Here is a 24,351-nt window from a genome sequence, read left to right as displayed (position 1 = left end):
GAAAGGATGCATCCAAATTCTACATCCTTTTTGTTCCAGTTAGCAAACAATAGAGAAATTGCTATACCCAGGTCCCTGTCGTAGCTATATATGCTACGCTCACCTTGTGCAGCTCCGTGACTTTTATCTTCAGCTCCACTATTCCCCTGGTTCATTTCAGAAAATTTGATCTTGATAATGAAAACAGTTCAGAGTTGGGCCAACATTTCAGTAAGTCTCTAAAACACCCAGAAGCGCCATTTACACAATCATCTCCAACAAGCTTACTAACCCATCTATATGGAAGACAGCAAGGCTCCTTGACTACTAGAGGCAACCTATCCACAGAAGCAGAGTTCTGCACCATTTAGTATTTGCTCCTTTACTTCTTAAATCAGTCCACTCCAGTAGCTAGACAAGACCATGTTTAAAACTACCTCCCACAACTCCATATTACACTTCAGTCTACCAGTTAACCTTAAACCTAGCTGAAACTCAGCTAAGTTTTGTTTAGATGTAAACACGCTTCCCTAACTGATGCCAGCACTGGTCTTTTCCTGCTACATAAAAACAAAGGATCCTGCTCAGCAAAAAACAATACAAACATCACCTTATTTGCAGAGAGCTGCAGTCAACAGGTATCAACCTATCCATCATAGAAGACTTGAAGGACAAAGGCAAAAAAAAATATTACCTAGCAGTATCAGAAGATCAATGTATTTATGCCCCCAAAATCCTGTTCCCCAGATTCAGGTAGCAGGCAGACTCATAATTTTTAAATTATGCAAATTATTCACTATTCTCTCCAACTCTACAAATAGTTGTTTCAAGGGAAAAATATGTGGAGTTCTGTCAGTCTAATTCCCAGAAGCTGCAGTCAGATATCTAGGTGGTAATAATAATACATTGGCTAACCTGTGCGCACATGTATATCCCATTTTCTGTACCTATTTTGTAGTCCCATTGAATAAAGATAGTATGAAATGAAAAGAATAGCTGAAACTCAAGCTGTTAAGACACGCACATACCATTTCTCAAAGAAAATAAATGTATCTTTCCCAGTAGTTACAATGAACTCAAATTATCTGAAACAATAAGAAGAGCATTCAGTTAGGTACAATTATCAGAGTCTCCTATATGGTAGTTTTTGATAAGCCAAAGTCACCCATATTACCCAACTTTTCTTTAATAAAGCAGAGCTAGCTCTAAATGTCGTCTTAAATCCTGTAAAGGCAAAAAGTTCAGTCATCTTCTACCAGCCACTGATGGCCCCAATTCCATAAAAACTGTTCTTAAAATTTATTCAGCCAAACCCTTAAGCATGTGCAAAATCCTTAGCCCTGTTGAAGTCCCAGAACTTTAGAGTGTGCTTTTAAAATGGGATTTTTGCCAAAGTAAAGACTGAGATTTAACAGGAACAAAGCAATCTAAAATTTAAGCAAATGCCTAAAAATAGCTGTTTCTTTTGTGAGGAACAGTATTGTCAACTTCTTCCTGTGTGTTCAATTAATCAAAAAAAACCTTTTAAGCAAGGATTAAATTGCAGTTACTACTAAGAAACCATAGCAACATACACTATTTAAATGGATTTTTGGACTGAATAAACTCTTGCCTCTGTTTTTTATACCCAGTTATGAACACAAGAATGTATTTCCCAGTCACATCTGAAAGATGCATTGTAAGTGAAATAAATGTATGTTCATCTTTCCCTGTATGATACAGCATTCTTCTGATGTTTTTAATCATGCTTCAAACGCTGGGGGAAACTGCTCACTCCATAAAGTAAGTGTGCTGCTAAAAAAGAGGGAGCTTTTTATCCTTTAAATATACTACTTAAAAAAAAAAAAATCTAAATCACAAGAACCTGTGGTAGACATTTAACGCCTCATGAATTAGATTGAGTTATGTCCCATACACGAGGTAAAGTTACCCCGACTCACTCATAGCTCTCAAAACTCCAAGTATTTGCTCAGATGGCAGACAAATGTGTTATCCATTATTACAATATACATGTATGCATACACAGGCATAAAATGAAGTCAGAGAGGCGAAACAGGCACAACCCCGGTGCCTAGCCTGCCAAACACTCGAGATGCCATCCAGCCGATTTCCACATCCTGGCGTTCAACGGGATGGTCCTCACCGCAGCCGCTAGCACGCTGCTCCTAGACACCACCAGCCAGTTCCCTCTGACTCTGAGATATCCCAGTCAACGAGAATGGGGAAGAGGAAGCTTCTCTATTTACAGAGAAGCCAGTGACTTCTTTTTGGATAATTACAATTTGGTTCAATTACAATCTGTATCTTGGTCTTCAGCTCCTACCTGATGGCTGTTAGCTCACTCTAAGATGTATTCCCAGAATCATCCCAAATAAAGCAATTAACAGGTGGGATGCAGATGGCCCAGCAGTGGCACACAAATCGCTAGCAGCACACCTCTCCCACACAGGTGTTTCATTTTCCATTTGTCAGCTAGCCAGCACAAAATCCTCATCTTCTGGGAGCTGAGGTCTGCACTCATTCTTGAAGGGCAAGAGGAATTCATTAGTCCTCTTCACTTCTCTCTCCTTAGTAGGAAAGCCTACAGCTTAATTAAAAAAGCAAGATTCAACAGTGAACTCTGAAACATAATACAGAGCAGACAGATGGATAATCTAGGGAAGTTCCATGTCCTTGGCTGGAAGAGTAATCCATGCACCAAATGGCACAACAGACTGTAGAAGAGGTGAAGGTGTAGAAGAGACTGAAGTCCTGTACTTACTCATGAAATACAGGCAGCAGCACTACAGCTTTCTTGACGCCTCTCAGCCAATGTGCCTGAACTAAGTCTTCGATTCACAACTGCAGCTGATAGAGCAGCTTCCACCCTCACCCTTTCCGAGAGAGATGCTAACATGTTTCCAGCTAGACCCACACGGACATTCATTAGATGTGCGAATTAGGACACTTATGCAGAGAACGCTCATTTTGCAACAATTTTCAACCAGTCACTCATGATCCATGCAAGAACAACACTAGTGGTCTGGAAGCACCTCTTTACCAAATTCTTACACCATCTCCTCTCTGATTTTCTAAGGATACATTTTAAATTTTAAAGAACCTTGTTGTTGTCATGCGACAAAGGCCAAACTTCACTGTGAAACAGTACCTTGTCCTTGAAAATCCTGTTCTTTTTGCTACTGTCACACCTCAATTTCTCAGGATGATGACTCAGGTTTGCTGATTCCCAGGTCAGGATTAAGGCGAAATGACACCAGGGATCCTTTAACTCACAAAACTCAACTTCTATTCACTCACCACCAAAACTGGTATGCTCACAACAAGAATTGGCATGAAACTATGTCAGTAAACTGTGTAACGTGCTAACCATGCATCACCAAACATATACTACAGGCCTTGCTTATCTGGGGATCAGTTCAGGGAAGACAGTAAGGAGATCCCTCCCGTTGAGTCACGGGGCTCAGAGCAGACCCCTCGCTTTCCAGACTCATTCTCAGAGTGGAGCCCAGGGGCACCTGGATCCGCTCTTAGTCCCAGACTTGGTCAATGGTTTATGACTAAAGGGATGAGGTGTAGGGATTATGGAAAAAGGAAAGAGGGAGAAGAGAGAGATTTCACCAGTCCTGGGTCCAGCGTTGGTTCAGTCAGCCGAGGGGTCCAGTCCCGGTGGGCTTGTGCACCTGGGGCTTCAGTCTGTGTCCTTTTACCATCCCTGCCCCTCCTTCGGGTGGGCATTAGGCTAATTAGGTGTCATGAGCGATGTGTGAGCCTTGGGGGTCCTTTGGGGAGAAACTTCCCCTTCCCTGCCGGGTGAGCTGTCCTGCTCAGCACACCAGCACAGGGAGCTGCGCACCCTCCAGCAGGTCCTCTCCCTCCCGGTGCTGGTGGGCGGCTTCTCACCTGGGGTTCCTCGCTAGGCAGAGTTCCTTGTTATGCAGCGTTACTCCTTAAGCAGAACTTGCCCTACCACAGTGTTTGAGACATTAACTCCTTCAGTCTCTCACAGCTACTATTCCTGCTTCATATACTAAAATACGGTCCCAGAAATAGGGGGTGAATGTGCTAAGAATCCTTAAGATCACAAAACTCTTTCAGTATTGTCAGAAGACAAATCACAGTAATAAATTTCTTGTGTCTAGATGGGTTGAGGATACACCAAACTACCTAATTAATATTTATTTATTCACATTTTCTAAAACACCCTATTAAGTTATTTAAAAATGAAACCATTTTTAAATTAACCTCTGGGAGACGCTAACCTTTTGCAAACAGATAAAACAAATCTGAGAAGCTAAATTAATAAAGACAACAGTCTTAACAAGTAACTTCTTCCTAAGCTCAGAAGAAGGACATCCAATTATTACCACCTGAAAATTTACTTGCTTAACAGAGACATTTGAATGAGCAGGTGGAAAACTCCATCAAAAGAGACAAGAAACCAATAAAGCACTGAAGCTAGTAACTGTCAACAGAAATCCCTTAAGAAATTACATTTATATGTAATATATATAAACATTTACATGTTTATAGCCCTTGAAATATTTGAAACACTTTTCAATAAATATTCAATAAAGTATGATACTATTCCATATTAGACACAAATGGCACACAAATCAAAATGAGCAGCTGTACTGGAAAATAGACAATTAGCATCCAGTTTAGGTAAAAAATACCACTTAAAGCTGGCAAGTGCTAAGTAATAACTATGAAAAAGAAAGTTAAGTCTCATATTTGACATTATCATTGGGAATGAGGACAGCAGTGACAGTCCTGGTAAGGAATAACTAGTTCTTCAACCGCACTGTGGACAAGTCTCTGCTCTATTTCCAGAGGACAGATGCAACTTTCTGAAAGCACCCTTAAAAGTGCTGTTTCAGTTGGGCAGGCGAAGAAGAGAGCATGGGTAACATGGACATTGGAACGACACGGTCAGAGGTGAAGCGTGTTGGCCGGGGCCCACGAGGAAGTTCAAGCCACCATGGCCTTGGTGTTCTTGTTCCGTAGCCAAGCAGAAAACTTCTGCCTCCAAGGCTGCAAATCCCGTGTTTTTCATAAGCGCTGGATTCAATTAAATAAAATTTAACTATTAAAAGACAGGTTTCAGTTAAATGCTAACTAGTTGCATCGCTAGTACGAAAAGCTCGCTGTGGCTCCCACTGCCAGAATTTCCAAATAAACTCAGCAAACTTGCTTATAATAGCAGGAAGAAATCGGATCTTTCCAAACGCTGAGGCTCAGCCAAATGCATCCCAGAGTCCTGTGTTGCTATGAACTAGCCAACCGTCATTTGAACTGAGGCTGGAGCTGGTTTCCACATTGCTTTGTTTATATTGACTGCATTTATGATGCCTCAGAAGTTGCCAGTAAAATATTTATTTAGCAGTTAAAACGTTCTGCAAATGATTTTGCTGTCCCAAAAGATAAATATTTCTCAGCATGCTGAAATGATACATTGATGTTTTTGTTAAGGAAATTGCATGTTGATAAAATTTGCTCAGATTACACTTTGTCATTCCTTTGTATTTGAAGTGGCCACATTAATTTTTTGTGATATTTATTGTAATTGTAAATTGCACCAAGGTTAGAAACATTAAACTTACCATAAAATGAAACACATTTCAAGTATTTCCGAGTCATCTATTTAAGGGCCTAAGGACACTTTTGATCCTTCAGGTGGACCGGAGTGCTCTAAGCTTACAGGACAAGGATCCAACACAAATCGGAATCCCACTTGAAACTCTTGCGGAGCCATTTTCTTCTCTTGTTCTGCTTTTTTTTATTCTCCTCGCTTTCCTTCTTTTCTAATTCGCTAATATCCAGCACCACTTTGGGGTGTCCCTGCGCTGCAAAATTTCAATCTGAATGTGAGGATTACAGCAGATTAGAGATTTATGCAGGCCATTAAATAAAAACAGGCACACACTGCCATCTCCACTCCTTCCTTCCGCTTCCTTTAACCTCCAAACAACATTCACATCCATGGTTTTGGTTGAGCTTACAGGCTTAAAGGCAGCAGTATAATTTCTCTAGACAAGGCCAGACACTTGCAAACGAGTGAAGGCTGTTGGTGCTCCAGATCATCAAAATTTCCATTAAACACTGTGGCCTTGTGCCTGCTCCCAGGCACACGGGGTATCCGAAGTATGCTGTATTGCTGTGGAAAATTTCACTACGGGACACAAACACAATCTCAGTGCAACAGCATGGCTCCTAAACACAGCTTCTGCCATCACTTCGCTGTTTAGCAGCCTCAGCCTTGTTGGCCAAGGTCCCGAGCCCAGCCCACCCCGTGCAAAACCTCTGCAAGGTTCAACGCCGGTCTGGGCTCTGAAACACACGGGTGCGAACCCCCTGCAGGTAAGAGCCCCATGTATAGATTGCAAATGGACTGCAGAACAAGCCCAAGCTTCTGCCACCTTCTATGGTGGCATTACTTGGCCCTGTCCTACATTTCAGCCTCCAAGTCGGTTTGTACTATCAAAATTTCTCCCTGCAATTACAGCGTATGTGGTGTCCACTTTGGCCTACGCCATAAGCTGCTGTGTAATTCTATTGCACATGGTTAAAAAGTGGCTGCACTTCCACCCAGAGGCGACCCCAGATTGAAATCTTCAGGTGCAACGCTGGAACTATTCTGGGTTTAGCATCTGCATTAATCAAGTAAACTTTGATTTTCAGCCACTCCTGTATTAAGCATTAATAAAACGAGACTGGTGAAGAGTAATAGGAAACCAGATGTCTTTCCTCTTTCTAATATGAAGGAAGGTAGCTTTGGCACTTCCAAGTATCTGCTGAGGCAGTGTGGCTTACCAAGGACAGGAGGTATGCTTGTTTGAACAGGCTCGACGCCTCATCTGCTACAGAAACAGTCTCCAAGCAGCTTCATACCTGGCAAGTGAAGTTCTACCATCAGAATAAGACGTCTCAGGTAATGTATAAATATGCAGAGATCCGTAGATGTAATTCTGAAGAAGTCTCACATCACACACAAACAGGCAGAAACACGTTCCCATCAAGTACAAACAAATATCCACATATTGCTAAATAAAACATCTTCAGTTTGCCTCTCAGATTCCTGAGGCAATTCCACTGTCTCTAGCTTGCTTTTAACTTCTAATAAATACTCTTTAAAAAGTATATATTATATACTTATATATATACACCTTTTATATATACTTTTATATTATATACCTTATATATTATTTCTTCACTTCTTGTCCCAAAGAATTTTGTTTGTCTTCATACTTTGAAAAGAAACTGAATTTATTTTGGATAAGGGCTAAGATTTTTGTGTTAAGATCTGGTAGGTAAAATCTGAGCCTCATTAAATCACATGACAAAACTGAAATTAACTTCAAGGATGATAGGATACTACCTGATAAAAAATTCAATGTCATAGGTCTTCAAGGGTTGTTTTTATTACAGAAAAGTACTTGGGTTTCATAAACACACGTGTGACATCCTCTTCATTTTTTAAGCTCAAAAATTTCATTAAGGTTTTGCTACTATTGTTTCATGATTTTCTTCTTTATTTTCTTTTACGTAGGTGGATAAATTTTTTTGTTGTTATTTTCAAACATTCGGCTGTATTACCTGCAGTATATCCCTCAACAGGAGAAATCTACCTTCGACTCTACCACAGCCCTCTTCCTTAAAGTCTGATCCTCAGTCACATCTTCTGAGAAAAATCAACCTGAACATATTACCTGAATGCAGCCAGAATATATTTGTGGAGAGCACAGGATACTGCCAGATCCCAGAAGTCTATTTCCACTCTAAACAGCACCAGACTAAGCAGTCAACACAAAAAGTATTCTACTTTGCTAAAATTTCCCATCTTCCTCACCAGTCTTTTAATGCATCATATTACCTAGGTTTAAAATAAAAACATTTTTCCAGCATTTGGGGGGAAAGTTTTTCATATTTGCCTATGCAAGAAGGTTTGGGTTTTGGGGGGTTTTTCCCCTCTTTTCTCCCTTTTGGTTGGTTTGGGGGGGATGCCAAATGACTTCAGAGAACAGCACTGAGTTCGTTGGGAATCTACAGGGGCAGGGCAAAACATTAGACACATTGGAAAAAGTTCCCATTCTAGCTGGTTTCAGTCCAATTTTTTAAATAGTCAACACAAACTTTTCAATAACGAACCCTGACATCAATGAATTCCAGCTCTTAAAATGTACAGTTAATTAAAAGAAATCAAAACCAGCTTTATAAACGAACAGGGTTGCAACCACAACCTCTGAGGAGGCTTCCACCTTTTCCTCTGTAAAGCACAGCTCCATCGCCCAGCCAGCACGTGAACCATAGCCTTGCAGAGTAAACCATTTCGACTTCTTCCACAGTAATTGACGTAAAAATTCCTCCAGTCATCAGCAAGCCTGAGAGTGCTCTGAATCAAAGCTAACCATTAGAGGGCAACCTGATTACACGAGCAGGGATTATTCTAGCACAAGGACTGGGTTTCACTCCAAAAACACTGATATAGGGGATTTAAACCACCATGGATGGACTTGGATTTACAGACAGAACTCTGAAAAAGCTCTTGATAAAATATATGGAGGAACACAAGCCAGAACAGTCCATGCTAGTGGTTCTTCCTTTAAGAAGCACTGTACATGTTCTTCACTTAGAAATTAAACCCACCACATCTTAGACCAGAGAGCGTGACGAACCTCAGTACAGCCCAACGGGTACGGCTGAGGTGCAGGGAAGGCAGAAAAAGGCTGAGGGAAACAATGACAGAGCTCCATAAAACAAAGATTTGCATGGGGAAAAAGGAAAAAGGCCATTACCTTTGTGAAAACATACCACCTATGTATATCAAATTAAATTATCGAGTGGCAAGTTAAAAAAGCAAACAATGGAAGTAGTTCTTCAGGTATTGCACAGATAACAGAACTTGTTGCCAGACAATCTGGCATATACCAAGGAAAACTTGGCCGAAAATGACAAATACATGTAAGAAATGCCTACTAGAGGCTACTATACATATCTACTTGTGCCCAGGAAATCCCTGAGCAACAAATGGCTGTAAAGTGCAACTGCAAGAGAGAGGAGCATCGCTATTTGCTTACCTCTTTTTATACCTTTTTCTACCCTTTTATACCTTTTAGCATACTGCCGACTGCTATCAAATGCAGGGCATGGTTAAAGCTGAACTAGTACTGCAGTCCTCACAGTCTTAGGAAAATCAGCTTTCTGACCGTCACCCTTGTCTGTAGGTAAATACTGTTCATGAGAGAGATGTGGTGAGGGTGGGGGCACCAAAACTTGGTTGCTTCAGCACACACTGACATCATTAAGGATTGAAGTGAAGGAGGAAGAGTGTAACCTGGAGTGTAAACTCCCTGGAGCTACCTCCTTATTCATCTTTTAATCATTAAAGTGGTTCTTCATCACTTGTGAACTCTTAAGGGTTGCAGCGCAACAGAAACTAGAGGGACCTGAATATAACAAATAAGATTGTGCCAGACCCAGATCAAGAACTTGGGCAGTGTAGGCAAAAATATTTCTGATTAGAAATGGACAGAATGAAACCTGTATTCATGACACTCTTAGACCAATCATTATTTCCAACCCTCTTGTTTCTTTATAAAATCACTGCATATAAGGATCCAGGATGAAACCTACAGTTCTTTCCTGGGAAGAGAAGTTGCATCTCCCAGGTACAGCAGCTCTATTTATAAAATCTTCTACCCTGGAAATTATGCTTTGCCTTGAAGCTTTCATCTGCATTGAATGCAGTAACAGAATGTATATTGGACAGAATTTGTGAACACTCAAGGACACGTTTACCACGAATACACTAATAAAAATATCATCAGGAAAGACACACCTAGAAAATGTGAGATATGTAAACGTAAGGTCAAAGAAGAGAATTCTTGTAGAGTGCATATATCCAAGCCTAAGAAAACACAGTGGGGTTTTTCATTTTAATAGGGCAGAAAACACAAATATGTGCCACAGTCTTTGACCCAGTTTTGGGTACTGCCAATTATGGGCTCTCTGGTTATAAAGGTAGTATTTTCTTATCCAACCCAAACATAACTATTCTAAATTCATATAGGGATAATATCTCCTCTGGAGTTTGTCTCATGTAAGAGAAGACACTGTGAGGGACCGTACCTACAGAATCAAAAACTTTAGTTACAAAGAAATATCTTTTCTTCCTAACTATTTTTTTCCATATCCAACCAACAGATCACATCACAACATGATTGCAATAAGTTCTGACAGGATGTCAGTTGCTTTTATAAATCCCTTCATAAAAAATAAGGATTCCAACACAAGAAAGAGAACACAACAGGATGATCGTACCCATCTGACATTGCAACACCCAGAAACATGGATTCCGATCTATGATTGGAACTCCTAAGTACTAACATAGTACAAATATACCCTAAAAACACACTAGGACTGCTTTGGTAACATGATTTCAAGACAATACAGAGGCTTTTTTTTGCCCCCCTGTAGATGTTTCCGGGCAGCGTTTCCACGTGCATCCCTGTCAAGCACGACCCAATAGGTTACATGGTTTTATAGACTGGAGGCTACAAGAAGCTCACAGCAAACAACAGAGATCTCTTCCTTACCTTCACGACAATCTGCTTTTCATTCTGAAAAGCATCCTCTTCTGAAGAAATAATTAAACTTCGTTTCAAAACCTAAAAAAATATACCCTACAATATAGTAAAAAGGGCTCTGCTGGAAGAATACAGATAATGGGTAGAAGGAAAGCACAGTAATTTCAAAACTAGGTATATATAAAACTCTGCTTGCATAATGGTGCAAAGTGAGGAGACAAGCAAATGCCTTTCATGTGTTTAGAGGCCTGGAAAACAGAAAACATCACCCTTTTTGAGAAGAGAAATCTGCAAGTCTGTAGAGGAGACAGTAGGTATGAGTTTCTGACCGCGTGAATACCACAAACACATTTGCCAATACTACAGCTTTTGGTGACAGACTATCACTCTTACACTTCATCTACAGCTTCTTTGGCCATACTTCCAGCATTTCTGGACACCCAAAAGCTCAGTGGAAGCACACAAGACTACTCGTACAATGCACACTCAGTGGTCTGTTACCTCCCGGATCCCCTGAGCTGCGTTTGCACTGCAGACGTGGTGAAAGCACAAAGCAATTCTGGAAATCCAGAGCAGGAATTACAGCAGCAACTCTTTTCTTGAATTTTAAGCATTAGGACTACAGGCGCGAGATCCTCATAGAAACCTACGAAGGTTTTGCCATCCAGATATTTCCTGTTCCAATAGAGGTAAGAGAGCAGCAAAACTAACTGGAAATTATCTGGATCAAAGCAGCTGAAAGATGGCTGACAGATGCCACGCACTGCTTCTGTGGCACATCACCCAACAGTGCTTGCCTTACCGAGCTTTCCAAATCTTAACAAACTACATCCCTTTGAAACCCAATACTCCTTCCTGAGTCCTGCTCACACTGAGCCTGTTTTCACACTGAAAATACCAAATTTGGCTAAAATGACGTCTTGTGAAAAGCGTTACAAATTCCTTAGCTTCCACTCAGAGAATGAGTTCTTTGGAACCGCAGGGAAAGATCTTGACTTGCAGAACTCATCCCTGAGCGACGGATCCTGGTCAGCACGCTTCTCCTTCAACCTTTGGGTACTGCTTGAGCTTGCTGGAAATTAAAGAGTTAAAACTACACACTACTTACTTTTCACCCACAAGCCAGTGAAGGCTACAGACCACTAATTCATGTGTTTATCTAAAGCTTCTGATGCTCTATGTATTTTTTAGAAGGGTTTTGTTTTCTTTTTTTTTTTTTTCAAACTAGGCTGTATTTTTCCCTTTAAACTAAGGATATAAAAGTTAAATCCAGTGGGCTTAGCTGCAATTTACACACTGGTAAGTGTAAAGCGCTGGCATTTACAAGCCTTCTGTCCCATGCACACATACATTACAGCTTAGCCAAAAACCTGTAAATATTCATTAAAATTCAGAAGCAAATTCAGCCATATTTACAGCTGCTTCACGTTTGCTTTCTGCAAATATTTGAGCACTTGTACTTTACTAGTACAAATACTAGTGAATAATGAATTTTAATTTCAAATAACCACTGAGCTTAACGTGGTATGTTCGGTTATTACATGCACGGTCCATACACTAACACTTACCCAGTGAGAAACGCCATCCGACCAGGAAACAAGCAGTACTCTGTGACTTCTACAATTAACAGTACAAAATCTGAATATGAAATATTTCCACACTCATTAACGTGGAAATTTCATGGCACACCACAGAATTCAAAAAACTTTACGGTGCCCTTTAAACCTTACCTATGGCAGTAATAAGCCTCAAGAGCTAGAATGAGAGGATGCCCTGAACATCTGCCAGGACTGGCACAAAAATCCAGCATTTTGCATTGACTGAACAGGCCCTGTGAGAATTTCTGTTTAAGAAACGGGAATATTCAGCAACCTAACTCTCACTTTTACAGAGAGGAGAAGAGGACAAGATATGCAAATAATTTATGCTTTTAAACATCTACTAAAAGCTATTTTAATTTAGACGAGATGTTATTAACTTCCATATTTCAGCAAATGACGTAATTAAGAGAGAACATAATTTGAAATTATTTGGGGTTTATGTTAAATTCTTAAATACTTGTGTTTACTCTTCAGTAAATACCTCAGAAAGTCTGTCTAGCAGCATTAATCAGGTGGAATCCCTCTAAGACCTTATACTCAGTCAAGCAGCAGAGAAGGAAAAAGCCTGTTGGCTCAAACTGAACAGCCAGCTTCTCCCTCACAGACCTTATTGTGGCAAAAAAAAATGTATTTTGGAACTACCTTCCTTGCCAGCCACAGCCAGGCTTGTATTTTGCTGAGATCTACTGCCACATGTAGATTTTCACCCAGAACACTTCCCTGACACAATATTCATACTACACAAACTGCAAGTTTGGGAGCTGGAGAAGTGTTGTGCTGTAATCCACATAAGATGGCCCAGCGTAGCATTAGGGGGTCTCCTCTCCTTCTTATTGTAATACTGAGACTTCAGAAAGACATCAGAGTTCCTAGGACATGCAGTTTTCAGTGTGTGAATAACTATTGCACATCTGCATATTCTCTTCCAGGCTCTGTTTACCCTTTATTTTCTTCATCCTCATGGAATGTCGCTGAGGTCTAGGGATCCTGCATGAGCAAGTTTTCAGGTTAGCAGTTACGAAATATCAGGCTGGAAACACTTGTCAAAAATTAATGGTTTTTGCATAATTTTTCACTGGAAGTCATGCCTGAGTAACTTTTGAGTATGAATGAAAAGGACATCATGCTTTAGGCATATCTGTGCTTGAACTCAGCAGGCAACCTCTTTAACTCAAGGGTTTTCTCCTTGAACGGTACCTTCCATTTAAATATAATCCACTAACTTCAATAGCTATTCAGAGGGTGAATGTACACTGCCTAACACTCTTTAAATTAACTATCTGGGGGAAAAAATTGTGTTGAAAAAAGAAGAAATCTTCTCATTCCAGCTAATACTCAAACTCTAGACACAAATCAATCTTCTTTCATTCATTTGCCTTATATGCCATCTCAATTTCAGAAAGTTTCCACATTCCCATCCTAAAAAAATATGTTTTAGAAACTCTACGAGCTTATTTTGCGGTTTGTTAATATAGGTGCAATATAAACAACGGATTTGAGGATCTTGCAGGGGAAGAAGCCATTTTATACATAATCATGTTTTAATGGACTCGGTTTGTAAACTGATGAACCCATACAAGACTGTGACTGTGACTTTTTCCATCAACACAGAGCTGCATGGATAAGAGCGTGCATTTTTCAAGTATGCTACGAAAACCGCTGCCTAATGACACAATGGTCATTACCAATTTCATTAGAGGACTCCATCCATATCCCAGGGCCTTGATTCTGGCAAATTTCCTATAGATTTCATGGAAAAGTTTAGCCAAGCAGAGATGATAGCATCAAGAGCCGTGCTAGCGCGTTTAATGTGAACTTGCCCTGAACTTCATTTACGTATTACTCAGCCAAATTTCATGGCATAAGGCACTCGGCGTTTAGATTTTATCTACCATACAAGTCAGCTGAAACAACCAAATGTGTAACAACCTCAATCCAACATTCTGGGTTAAGAGAAATGTCTAATAACAGTGCTTCACATACTGGTTAATGATTTTTAGAGACTTTGACTGAACTCGATAGGTCATATTGATCCCTTCTTTATATTTTTATGCAAAATGGTGATAAGTCCCAGACAGATGTAAACTTTTTTCTCCCCAAGTCCAAGAACCCACCCCAGCTTCAGCTCAGCAGACACACACAGTGCTAGGTGGTTTATTTTATCAGTACCCGAGGGCTGCAGCCACCTGCGGCATCCCCCTCCATCCCCTCACAACTCCCCACATCCCACCCCCCTCTCCTCCACCCTCCCCACTCATCATCCCCCCACCCTCACACACCCCCCTCACATCCTCCCTGCACCCCCACTCCTCCATCCTCCCATCACAACCCTCTGCATCCCTCCATACTCCCCATCCACCCCCCGTCTCCATCCATCCTTTCTGCCGCTCCCCCTCTGAAACCTCCAGAGGGGAAAGGGCAGCAGCCAGACCGTGCTTTGAGGGTTTCTTGATGGGCAGTGCCTACGAGGCATTGCTTTAGGACTAATTTTTGCTTTCAGAAGGGCACAGTGGATCTCCACTTGCCTCGCAGATGGGGAGGGGAGAATCAGGGCAAGGCTGCTGCCTGCCGGCAGCAGAGCACCCCCTCACCACACCGGCACAGGGTCCAGTCCGCTCCGGCTGGAGCGAGCACTCCTGCGCTTTTACTTCAGCATAAACCCCGTGTCATTATTCTTAAAATCCTCTGGCTCCACGGAGCTATATTTAAATTGACATCGATGAAAAAGCAGAACCTTTCTCAGGTTTCCCTGAGATGCTTCATAAAAAGGGAATTCTGGATGTTTGAATTGGAAACTCACCTAAATGGATTTTTGCTAAGAAAACCATCATAACATTTACCGATTAACTGTGACCCGATTAGCATTCAAACACGGGAAGAACTCACTTTCGGTGCTGCTTTTCCAGCCTTCAATCTACACCCTTCTACTCTGTTTACAGAGAAAACATACACTGTTTTACCTATACTGGTACAATTAAAATGGTAGAGCTCCCTAGCATGGATGCATTTTTGCCAGAATAAGTGTGTTATACCAATACAGCTTATTTACATACAGAAAAGAGAATAAACATCAGGTATATTAGCTACATGTATACAGGCCCCAGAATTATACAGTACTGGCAAACAACCCCCAGGGTGGGGGGCAGCTTTTCTGGCAGCTGTGCTTTGGGATGCTTGCAGAGAGAGATCATTCCCGCAGGCGGAACAGGGCTCTGAGGAGAAATCACAACACTGAACAAAGTCATCCAAATCTTCCCCAGGGCTCCTGCCAGACATGTCCAAGAGTCTGGGCTGACACAGCTCTACTGCTGAAGTGTTGTGAACATGGGCGTCACCCACCGCAGCCTAACAGCATCCATACTGGGTCATTACAGCTGTAAAAGGTAATTAGAAAGTGAAACATTATGCCACACTAATAAAAATTATCCAGCAGCACCAAACCTGTGTGCTGGTGAGGCCTGTTGTAATTTCCTCGCAGTGGCTCACCGGCCAGCGAAGGCGATCAGTGCCAGTTGAGGTGAGCCCAAAGCCCTCTTTGTAAATGCACCTGGAGAGCATCAACATGTGTTTGGAAGGGCTGTCACTAACAGCTGGTGGCACTTGCCTTTGCTTTTCAAAGAGAAGGAGACACCTCACCAGGACCCCTCTGCTCCTGGCTCTGAGCTGCCGTCACGGAGGTGCAACACCGCGCCAGCCAGCCAGCCCAGACACGGGGAAATTACACTTTAACAGAAAATCATAGAGAAGCTCATTAAAAGAGAAAATAACTTAGATTTTTAGAAAAGTTATTTTACAAGAAGATAAAGCCAAACCAAAACACTTGTCAGGTATCATTGTCAATGACTTCTAACGGATCTCTCATCTGACTGAGAGGACTTTGGGTTTTATTCGCACCGGTGGCAGAGCGGGCAGGGCTCCCCAGCTCGACCCCCGCGCGCTCTGCGCCGTGAACGGCTCCGTCCGCAGCCCAGGTTTGCCATTAAAGCCGATCCTACCAACAAACGTCTCCGGGCAAGCAGCTCCCAACGTGGAGCCCATTAATCTAGAGGTCACGGTAGGCTGCTGGAGGTACAGGGTTTTCATGCAGAGCCTGGTTTGCACCTCCCAACAGACTCCTCGCCATTTGCTTGCGGACGGCGGGAGCGCGGTGCTCCGGGACCCAGCCTCCGCCGACGGACGGTGGTCTCCGGCCGGTTCGGGTCTGCCGGAGGGCGAGGCTGAGCGGCAGGAGGGCGACTAGAGAGCCCAGGGGAGACTCCAGCGGCTGAGATGCCCGCGGTCAGGGGGTGGTGGCTCCCGGGCCGCCGCTGCCGAGCGAGGGAAGGCTCCCCCGAGCTCCCGTCGGAGCTTTTCCTGCCGCGGAAAAAAAGACATTTCCTCGGGATCCCGCTGGGAAGCTGGAAGCGGCCGCCGCACAACGCCCGCAGAGACGCGGGGGCGCAGCCGGTGCTGCCCGGGGCGCTCCCGGGAACCGGGGCTGCGCTCCGCCTTCGGCCCCGGCTCAGCAGAAAACGTGCTCCCCCAACCCCCCCTCCAACCCCTCCTGCTTTTCCCGCTCGCTGCCTAGCAGAAAAAAAAAAATACAATAACACAGCTTTCCTTATTTAATGCCCTTACGGTCTGCGAAAAAGAGTCACTTTACGGTCTGCGAAAAATAATCACTTGGCCGCCACTTACTCAAACGTGAAAAGAAAATATTAACATCATATCGTAAGCGCGATAGTCATAAGCGAAGCCCAGCTATTCCCAAATCTCTGTTTGAGACCGCTGACGGGCGCAGCTTGTCATTCTGTTAATTCAGGTTAATGTGCCGGTGAATCTACCTTTTAATTAAAAACGGCCGCTGTTTTCACGAGCACTGAAGTCGTTAGCCCGGACCCTCACCACAAACAACAGCCAGAGGATGAAACGAAGTGACCGAGTCAGACGCCCGCCGTGCCCTGCCCGCGCCGGGGGAGCCCGCAGCTCGCCCGGCCCCGCCGCCGCCTTCCCCCTTCGCAACGCTAACCCTTACCCCCGGATTAAATAAAACATTTCAAACGAACCGTTTGTTTAAATACCCAACTCATTTTAGTGTAAGAACACGAGCTTGCTTCCCGTTTACTCAGCAATGGCCGCATCCTGCGCTTGCAAACGCTCCATCGCTCATCCCGGGGGTTTATTTCACCTGGGAGAGGGAAAGCCACCCCCAGGCACCCCCCGAGCCGGGCCGGGGGGTACCCGCCGGCCCTCCGCTCACCTCCGCAGCCAGCCCGGACCCCCTGGAACGGGACGAAACCGGGCAAACGAGGAAAACCGGGAACGCTCCGTGTCAGGAACGGGCTGACTTCAGCGCGGGTTCACCTCGGCGGCAGGCCCGGGACTATTCTTCATTAAAGCCCGTAAACACACCCAGCCCGGCTCCCTCCCCGCTGCCTCCGTGCCCCGGCGAGGGGTGGAAGCGTTACCGAAAACCGGCTTCGGCGCGGGGCAGCGCCGCGTTGGAGAGGGACCGGCACCCCCGGGGAGCGATCCCGGTGGGGCGGGAAGCACCGACATCCCCCGCGGCCGCTAATTACCACCTTTAATTGGGAGGCCCGCCTAATTAGCGCCCCCGGCCCTGCCCAGGGCTGCCCCGCCGTGCCCCTCCCAGCCGCGCAACCACCGCGCCCGCGCAGCCCCGGCCCCGCTCCCCTCCCCTCGCTCGCTGCCTCTCGCCTTTTCCCGCGGTGCTTCTGGTGTTTAGCAGGACGGCGGTAATTGCACGTCTCGGTAGATGCTCTATAATTTGATATCTCGATGGAAAAAAGCAAAAATACAGCAGGGACAGAGGAAAACAAGGCCAAAAAAAAAAAAAAAAAAAACCAAACCCAAAAAGTAAGGAAAAAAAGCAAAGCGCCACGATTTCGTGCTACGTCGCAGCAGCTCACAGGGAGCGCTCAGGCCGCCGTGTGCTGTCAGCCTGCTACGCTCTGCCCCAACCGGCTTTCAAAAAAAAGCATCATTTAGGATGCGCCATGCGGAAACCAATTAACTTATCTGGCAGCCATTAACGTATTTTTAAAACGCGAAAGCATCCAAATTTGCCCAAGCAAAGACTGCGGGTCTCGCCTCTCCCAGCCACGGGCAGGCCGAGCCCTGGGGGAAACCCACGGGCGAATCCGCCCCGGGACCAGCCAGGACAGCCCCGCGCCTCGTTCTGTCTCTGCACAACTTGGGTTTGAATCTCTAACCTGCCACCGCGGGGGAAAAAAAAAAATAAAAATTAATTCACAAGCATTACACTACTCAGAGCAGTAGTTCATAAAATACTTTATTGAAATAAAGTAAATATCTTCGCATTAATAAAACTGAACATAAAATGCAGTTTTCGAATAACTAGGGGCACCACAGGGTTTTAGACAGCGAGTAGATGTGACAGATGGGATCCAGTGTCCTCCTGGCCCCTCCGGGCCGTCGCACAACACAGGCGTCCGTGGCGCAGCGCTCCGCGGGCGCGGAGGGGAGCGGCGGGGGGGTGGGGGGGAAGACGGGGGCGCGCCCGACCAAACCACCCGCTTCACCGGAGACCGAAGGCGACCGTCCCCACTAACCGTGCTGTCCTCCGTCCTCTCGCCCCCGGGCCGCCGCGGCCGGCCGGAGAGGCGTGGAGCCGGCGGCGGGCTCGGCGGGCAGCGCCCGGCGGGGGCGGCCGGGGCCGGCGGCGGTGGGGCCGGGCGGGGACCCTCACTCCTCCTGGCTGACCTCGGCCGGCGAGCCCAGGCTCTCGGGCGGCTTCTCGGCGTCCCGGGCTCGCTCCTGCTCCGAGAGCTGCTCGCTGCTGGGGATGGAGTTCTTCTTGGGGCGGCCCTTGGGCTTGGTGGGGGACTCCAGGCCGCCCCCCTGCAGCACCTGCGAGGCGGGGAGGGGGGGGCAGAGGAGGGGGACACCCCGGTAAAACCGTGCTGCCGTCAGCCCGGGCCGGGAGGAACCCGCCTCTCCCCCGTCCCCCCCGAGCAAAGCACAGACCCGCGCCGATCGCCCTCCGCACCTGCGGGGCCGAGCTGCAAAGGCGGGCAGGCTCGGACCGGGACGGGGGCCCAGGCGACGCTGGCCTTGAAGACCGGGGGCACATATATTTTTATTATTATTATTGTTGTGGTGGTTATTTTTTGGCCAGGGCCGGCATGCAGAAGAACGAGCCCGCGGGGCAGCGCTCGGTACCCGGCGGGGCGCGGACCCGGCGCGCACAAGTGTCGGACTCGGGCACTTACTATTTTCTTCCATTTCATGCGCCTGTTCTGGTACCAGGTTTTCACCTGGAGCTGGCTGAGCCCCAGCGATTCGGCCAGGTCTATTCTGCGGGCGAGGGAGAGAGAGAGAGAGGCGGTGAGCCCCGGCAGCTTTCGTCTCGGCTGGCAGCTTTCCTCCTTTCTCAGGAAAAATGAGCCCCCGGCCCGGCCCGGCCCCGGTCCGGAGGGTCCGGCATCACCTACCTGTCGGGCGTGGAGAGGTATTTCTGCTTCTCGAAGCGCTTCTCCAGCCCCATGAGCTGCAGCTCGGTGAAGACGGTGCGGCTCCGGCGCCCCTTCTTGGCCTTGCTGCCCGGCTCCGGGGGGCCCGGCTCCAGCTTGCCGCGGAGGTGCAGCTCCAGCGGGAGATGGGGCGAGGCGGAGCCGCCCTGCAGCCCCGAGCCGGCGGCCAGCAGCGCCGAGCCCAGCCCCGAGCAGCCCAAGGGAGCCAGCGGGAACTTGAACACGGCGGCCGGCTCCGCCTTCAGCACCGCTGCGGGAGAGAGGGGCCGTCAGCGCCGGGCAGCCCCCGGCCCGGCCCCCGGGGACCCCCGGGGCTGCAGGGTGCCTCGGTTTCCCCGGGGATCCGGCCCTGCAAGGAGCCCCGGGCCCTTCTCCTCCTTTCTCGGCAACGGCGAGGCTAGGCGGAGCGGAGCCCCCCGGGCTGCGGGGACCCTCGGGGCGGGGGTCCGGTCCCCCCGCCTCCGCCGTACAGGGTCAGTTTTACCCTTCAAGCGGCAGTTGCTAATTACGGAATGACTTGGGGGGGGGGGTTACGACTGGAAACGGTTTAAGTCAACCGAAAAGCGTTCCCCTTCAGTGCCACCCAACAGCCGCCGGGCCCGCTGCGGCCGGCTCAGCCCCGGCGGGCGGCGGAGGTCCGGGCACCGTCCCGGCTTTCCCTCCCGAGCGGTTTTCAGGATTTTTTTTCGACCAGGGAAAAATTCATATCCCTCTCCGTGAACCGCAGCCCCACGATTTTCCTATGAAGACGCGCCCGGGGAGAGGACAGGGAGAGTTTCCAAAGGGAGCGAGCCCTTCCCCGAAGATGCTGCTGGGGACACGCTCTCGGCCCAAGCCGCGGCCGCGCAGCCACCGCGCTACCCGGCGGGCTGGGGCCGCTACCCGGCCCGGCCCCGTTCGGTGCTACCCGGCCCGGCCCGGTTCGGTTCTCCCCGGCTCGGCCCGGCCCGGCCCCACCGCCGCCCAGGCCTGGGACCGCGAAGCCGGCGCTGGCCCCAAACCCGGGCAAAATTCGGGGCGGCCGGTGCTCTGCTCCTGCCATGCGGGTCGAGAGGGGCCCCGGTCCCGGCCGCCCTGCCCGACCCGCCGGCACCCACGGGAGCAAGGCCGGTGGCGTGAAAAGGACTTTTGGAGGAGTTTCTGCGGGCTCCCACGCCTCGGCCTAAGCAGAAATTGCGTTGTTGAAGCAAATAGACGCCTTCCAGGGCCTGATCCTGTGCCGTGAGAGCTATAAAGAGCCTTTTATCTGGTTCGCTATTTCGAATAGTTCTGCCCACCTTGAAAATAATACTAGTTTCCAGATATTCTGACATATGTTGCTCCCTTGCTATGGAGTTTGAGAGTTTCCTCTTCGAAAAGGAAAACAAAAAATTGGGATCCCCCTATTCCATTCGTTTCTACGGACAAAAAGCGACGTCTCCGCAGATGAAGACGGCTTGGGAAATGAAAGCTTTCGCCATCCCACATTAAATACTGGCATTTAAAATATATTAAATACTGGCGTTTAAAAAAAAAACACCAAAACTATGTCGTTAATACACTGCTTTTGTCCTAGATACTCTGTCAGAGTGGGTAAAGCACGCTGGCTCCCGCTTTAAATAAATATATATATAAATATAATATATATATATAAGAACATATATATATATATATATATCGGGTTTCCAGCTACATCCGTGTCCGCAGAGCACCGGGCCGCCTCTTGCAGCCATACAGACACATACCCCACCGCTGGGCTCCAGCCATTCACACCTCCTCCAAAACCACGAAAAAAACCCGATCAACAACAAGGGGCTCCCCGGGAAAAATTCAATGGCCGTTTTGTGCAAGCGGCGTCCGAGCCGTAAAGCCGCTTTCTTCCTTTTAGGCCCCAAATATTCGCCGGGCTCCAGCCTGGCAGCCTCCCGCGGCACGGCGAGGAGCCGGCGGGGATGCGCAGGGCCAGCAAAGCCCGGCAGCGATTTTTTTTTTTTTTTTAGCCAAAATTCACGAGGTTTTCTTCAAGGGGACCGGCTCTAAAACGGCAAACGCCTCCCCCCCCCCGCCCCCCCTCCGCCCCAAGCCGCGGGAGCCCTCGGGGCGGCCGCGGTGTGTCCCCGTCCCCCCCCCCCCCGCCCCGGGGACGTACCGAGGTGGTTGTGGTAGGGCCGGGCGGAGAGCAGCGCCTGCACCCCGAACTTCAGCAGCTCCCCGGCCGGCGCGGCCCCTTTGGCGTCCGGGGGGTCGGTGAGGATCTCCTCGATCATGAAGCTGCGGTAGCGGTGCGAGCGGTGGTCGGGGAAGGCTTCGGCCGGGAAGTAGTGCGCGGCCCCCAGCTCCAGCGGGTGCTGCATCCTCACCGCCGCCCGGGGCGGCGAGGGGAGGAGGAGGAGGAGGAGGAGGAGGCAGGGGGAGCCCCGGCCGCCGGGGCCCGCCGGGCCGCCCTAGCGCAGCCCCCCGGCCGTCGCTGCTGGCAGCCGGGCAGCGGGGAGCCCCGCAGGGGCTCTGCCCATCGCCCCGCCGCCCCCTACCCTGCCCCTACCCCTGTCGCTGCCCCGACGGGCCGGGCCCGGCGCGGTGCCCCCCCCCCAGCGCGAGTGGCCCGGGAGCGCCCCGAGCAGCGCGGCGGGCCGGAGCCGCTACCGCCGCATGTACACACGGGGCGCGGCACCGGGGAACGTCTACTCCGCCCCGGGACGGCGGGCAGCGGCCTATTATACCGCCGGCCCCGGCGGGGCTGTCAGAGCTGCGGGGGAGGGCGCGGGAGGGGCTGCGGAGGAAGGAAGGGGCCGGGGCGGGCGAGTACCTGGAAGCGAGAGGTTACAGCAGAGCATTTGATCCCCTGCCATATAAAGCAAATTAGCCTTTCTGCCCGCCGCGGGAGAGCAGACACCCAAACAAGGGTTGGCCCCCTTCGGGGGGCGGCCCCGGCCCCATCCCCGGGGCTGGCGGGGGAGCCGCGGCTGCGGGGACGCGGCCCCGGCCGGAGGTGGTGGCGGGGGGGGGTACACGGACGGACACACGGAGCCAGCCCCGGGGACCGCCCTGCCACCTGCCCGGGCCTCCCGCCCCCACGGGCCGGCTCCCCTCGGGGGGACCAGCCCCGCGGCCCCGGCCGGGGACCCGCACGGCCGTGCGTGTGTGTCCCCCCGCGGCGGGGACGGGCCGCCGCCCCGCGGCACCGCCGACGGCCGCAGCCCTCGGGGCAGCCCCGGGGCGGGTGGCCGCGGGCAGCCGGGGCCCGGAGAGGCCGGCGCAGCCCGAGGGGAGGCGGGGGCCGCGCTGCCGGGCTGGGCTCGGGGCTGCCCGTCGAGGGGGCCCGGCCCGACGGCCTCGGCTCCGGGCTCCCTCCGGGCCTGGGCCACATCGCTGGAACCGACTGAAAGGAGCTGGTCGGGGAAGGAAGCAGAACACAGCGCGAAGCGGACCGTTTTCCTTGACTTTTACAGCCTTTTCACGAACATTTCCCTCGGTGCAACGGGATTCGTTTAATTCCCCTTTAGCCCGTGTCAGGCAAGGCAGCAGATAATTAATGAGCGAGCCCTTCTCGTTACTGACGTACTTCGTGCAAGGTTTACGTGCGAGACTCCCAGCGCCCGTAATCCCCGGCGGAAAATGTCGGCACCAACGGATTCGAGGGGGGAGAATTTTGGCGAAGCCCCGGCAGCCCGGCCGGCGGGGTGCCCGCGGCAGGGAGAGCTGACGACGGCCGGGGGAGGGTTTTTGGCTGGGCTCGGCCCCCTCCCCAGGGCGGGAGCGGCACCGGCCACGCGGGACCGCGCGTTGGTGATTCCCACGGCAGGTATCCATCCCACGGCTCAGCCCAGCAGCTGCCTCTGCGCCGGAGCTGGCCCACGCAGAGGGACGGGCGTCGGGCTCATCCTCGGGGCAAGGGCAGCTCAGTCTCTGTCTTTATAGTTTGCGACTCTTCCTCCCGCACCTCCCCCCAAAAAAGGGGATTTCGGCACGTTCTTTCGGCCGCTGCCGGCTGCCGCGGGGCTGGCGAGGGGGTCTGCGGGGGATGCGCGGGGGCGTGCGGAGCCGCCGGCGGGATCTCGCCCGGTCCCGCTCCGTAAGCGGGACGGGACCGCCACGGGAGTCACCCGCGGATGCCTTCCGTGAGCGCAGCCCACGGGGGCACGGGTCCCAGCCGCGGCTTAAGCAGCACTCCGCCGCCGTCGGAGACCGGGGGTCCGGCCCGCTCCCCCCGGGGCTCCCCCGCGCTGTCCCGGCTCCAGCGCTTCTCGCCGGGCTTCGCGCCGCGGTCCCCGCCCCGCAACACGCGTGGGGAGCCCCGCAGCCGGCGCTACCCGCAAAGGCAGCCAGCAACCTCGCGGGTGGCCTTCCCAACCGGAGGGAGAAGCAGAGGTGCCGGCTGCGGGGACCCTCGGGGGATCGGGACACCCGGGCCTGTCTTTTTAATGCGATCGTGAAGGAAGGGACGCGTGGACGCGTTTAAGGACTTGTGGAGAACTCGAGGCCGAGCTGCTCGCTCTTGTTGGCGTTATTTAAATCCCACTGTCCTGTCGTTTCATCGTACAACTCAGCCATTGCATTCGACGCAAACGAGGTGTTTCTTGAATTAATTTATGCTCCGTACTGCCCCTGCCTTCCTAGATAACCTGTTCCATATGTTTACTGCCACTTGTACGGAGCAGTTCCGCGCGGATTTTTCTGTTTTCTCCACGTTTCTTCACTTTAAAATTACGCCCTTTG

The 24,351-nt window shown here is 49.4% G+C and overlaps 1 protein-coding gene across 1 annotated transcript; it reads right to left on the bottom strand.

Moving 5' to 3' along the window:
* Positions 1 to 17,884: 17,884 nt before the first annotated feature.
* BARX1 (BARX homeobox 1) lies at positions 17,885 to 22,190 on the bottom strand. The gene is made up of 4 exons (XM_075052778.1): positions 21,785 to 22,190; positions 19,618 to 19,906; positions 19,396 to 19,480; positions 17,885 to 19,033 (listed from the first exon to the last, which is right to left on the bottom strand). The coding sequence occupies exons 1-4, from the start codon at positions 21,987 to 21,989 to the stop codon at positions 18,869 to 18,871; spliced, it is 744 nt and encodes a 247-aa protein (XP_074908879.1). The 5' UTR covers positions 21,990 to 22,190; the 3' UTR covers positions 17,885 to 18,868.
* Between the last annotated feature and the right edge of the window lie 2,161 nt (positions 22,191 to 24,351).

The sequence above is a fragment of the Buteo buteo genome, chromosome 21, assembly GCF_964188355.1.
Source record: "Buteo buteo chromosome 21, bButBut1.hap1.1, whole genome shotgun sequence".
In the NCBI taxonomy this organism is placed as follows: domain Eukaryota; kingdom Metazoa; phylum Chordata; class Aves; order Accipitriformes; family Accipitridae; genus Buteo; species Buteo buteo.
The sequence above is the reverse complement of the archived record's forward strand: the minus strand, read 5'-3'. Positions and strand labels throughout refer to the sequence as shown.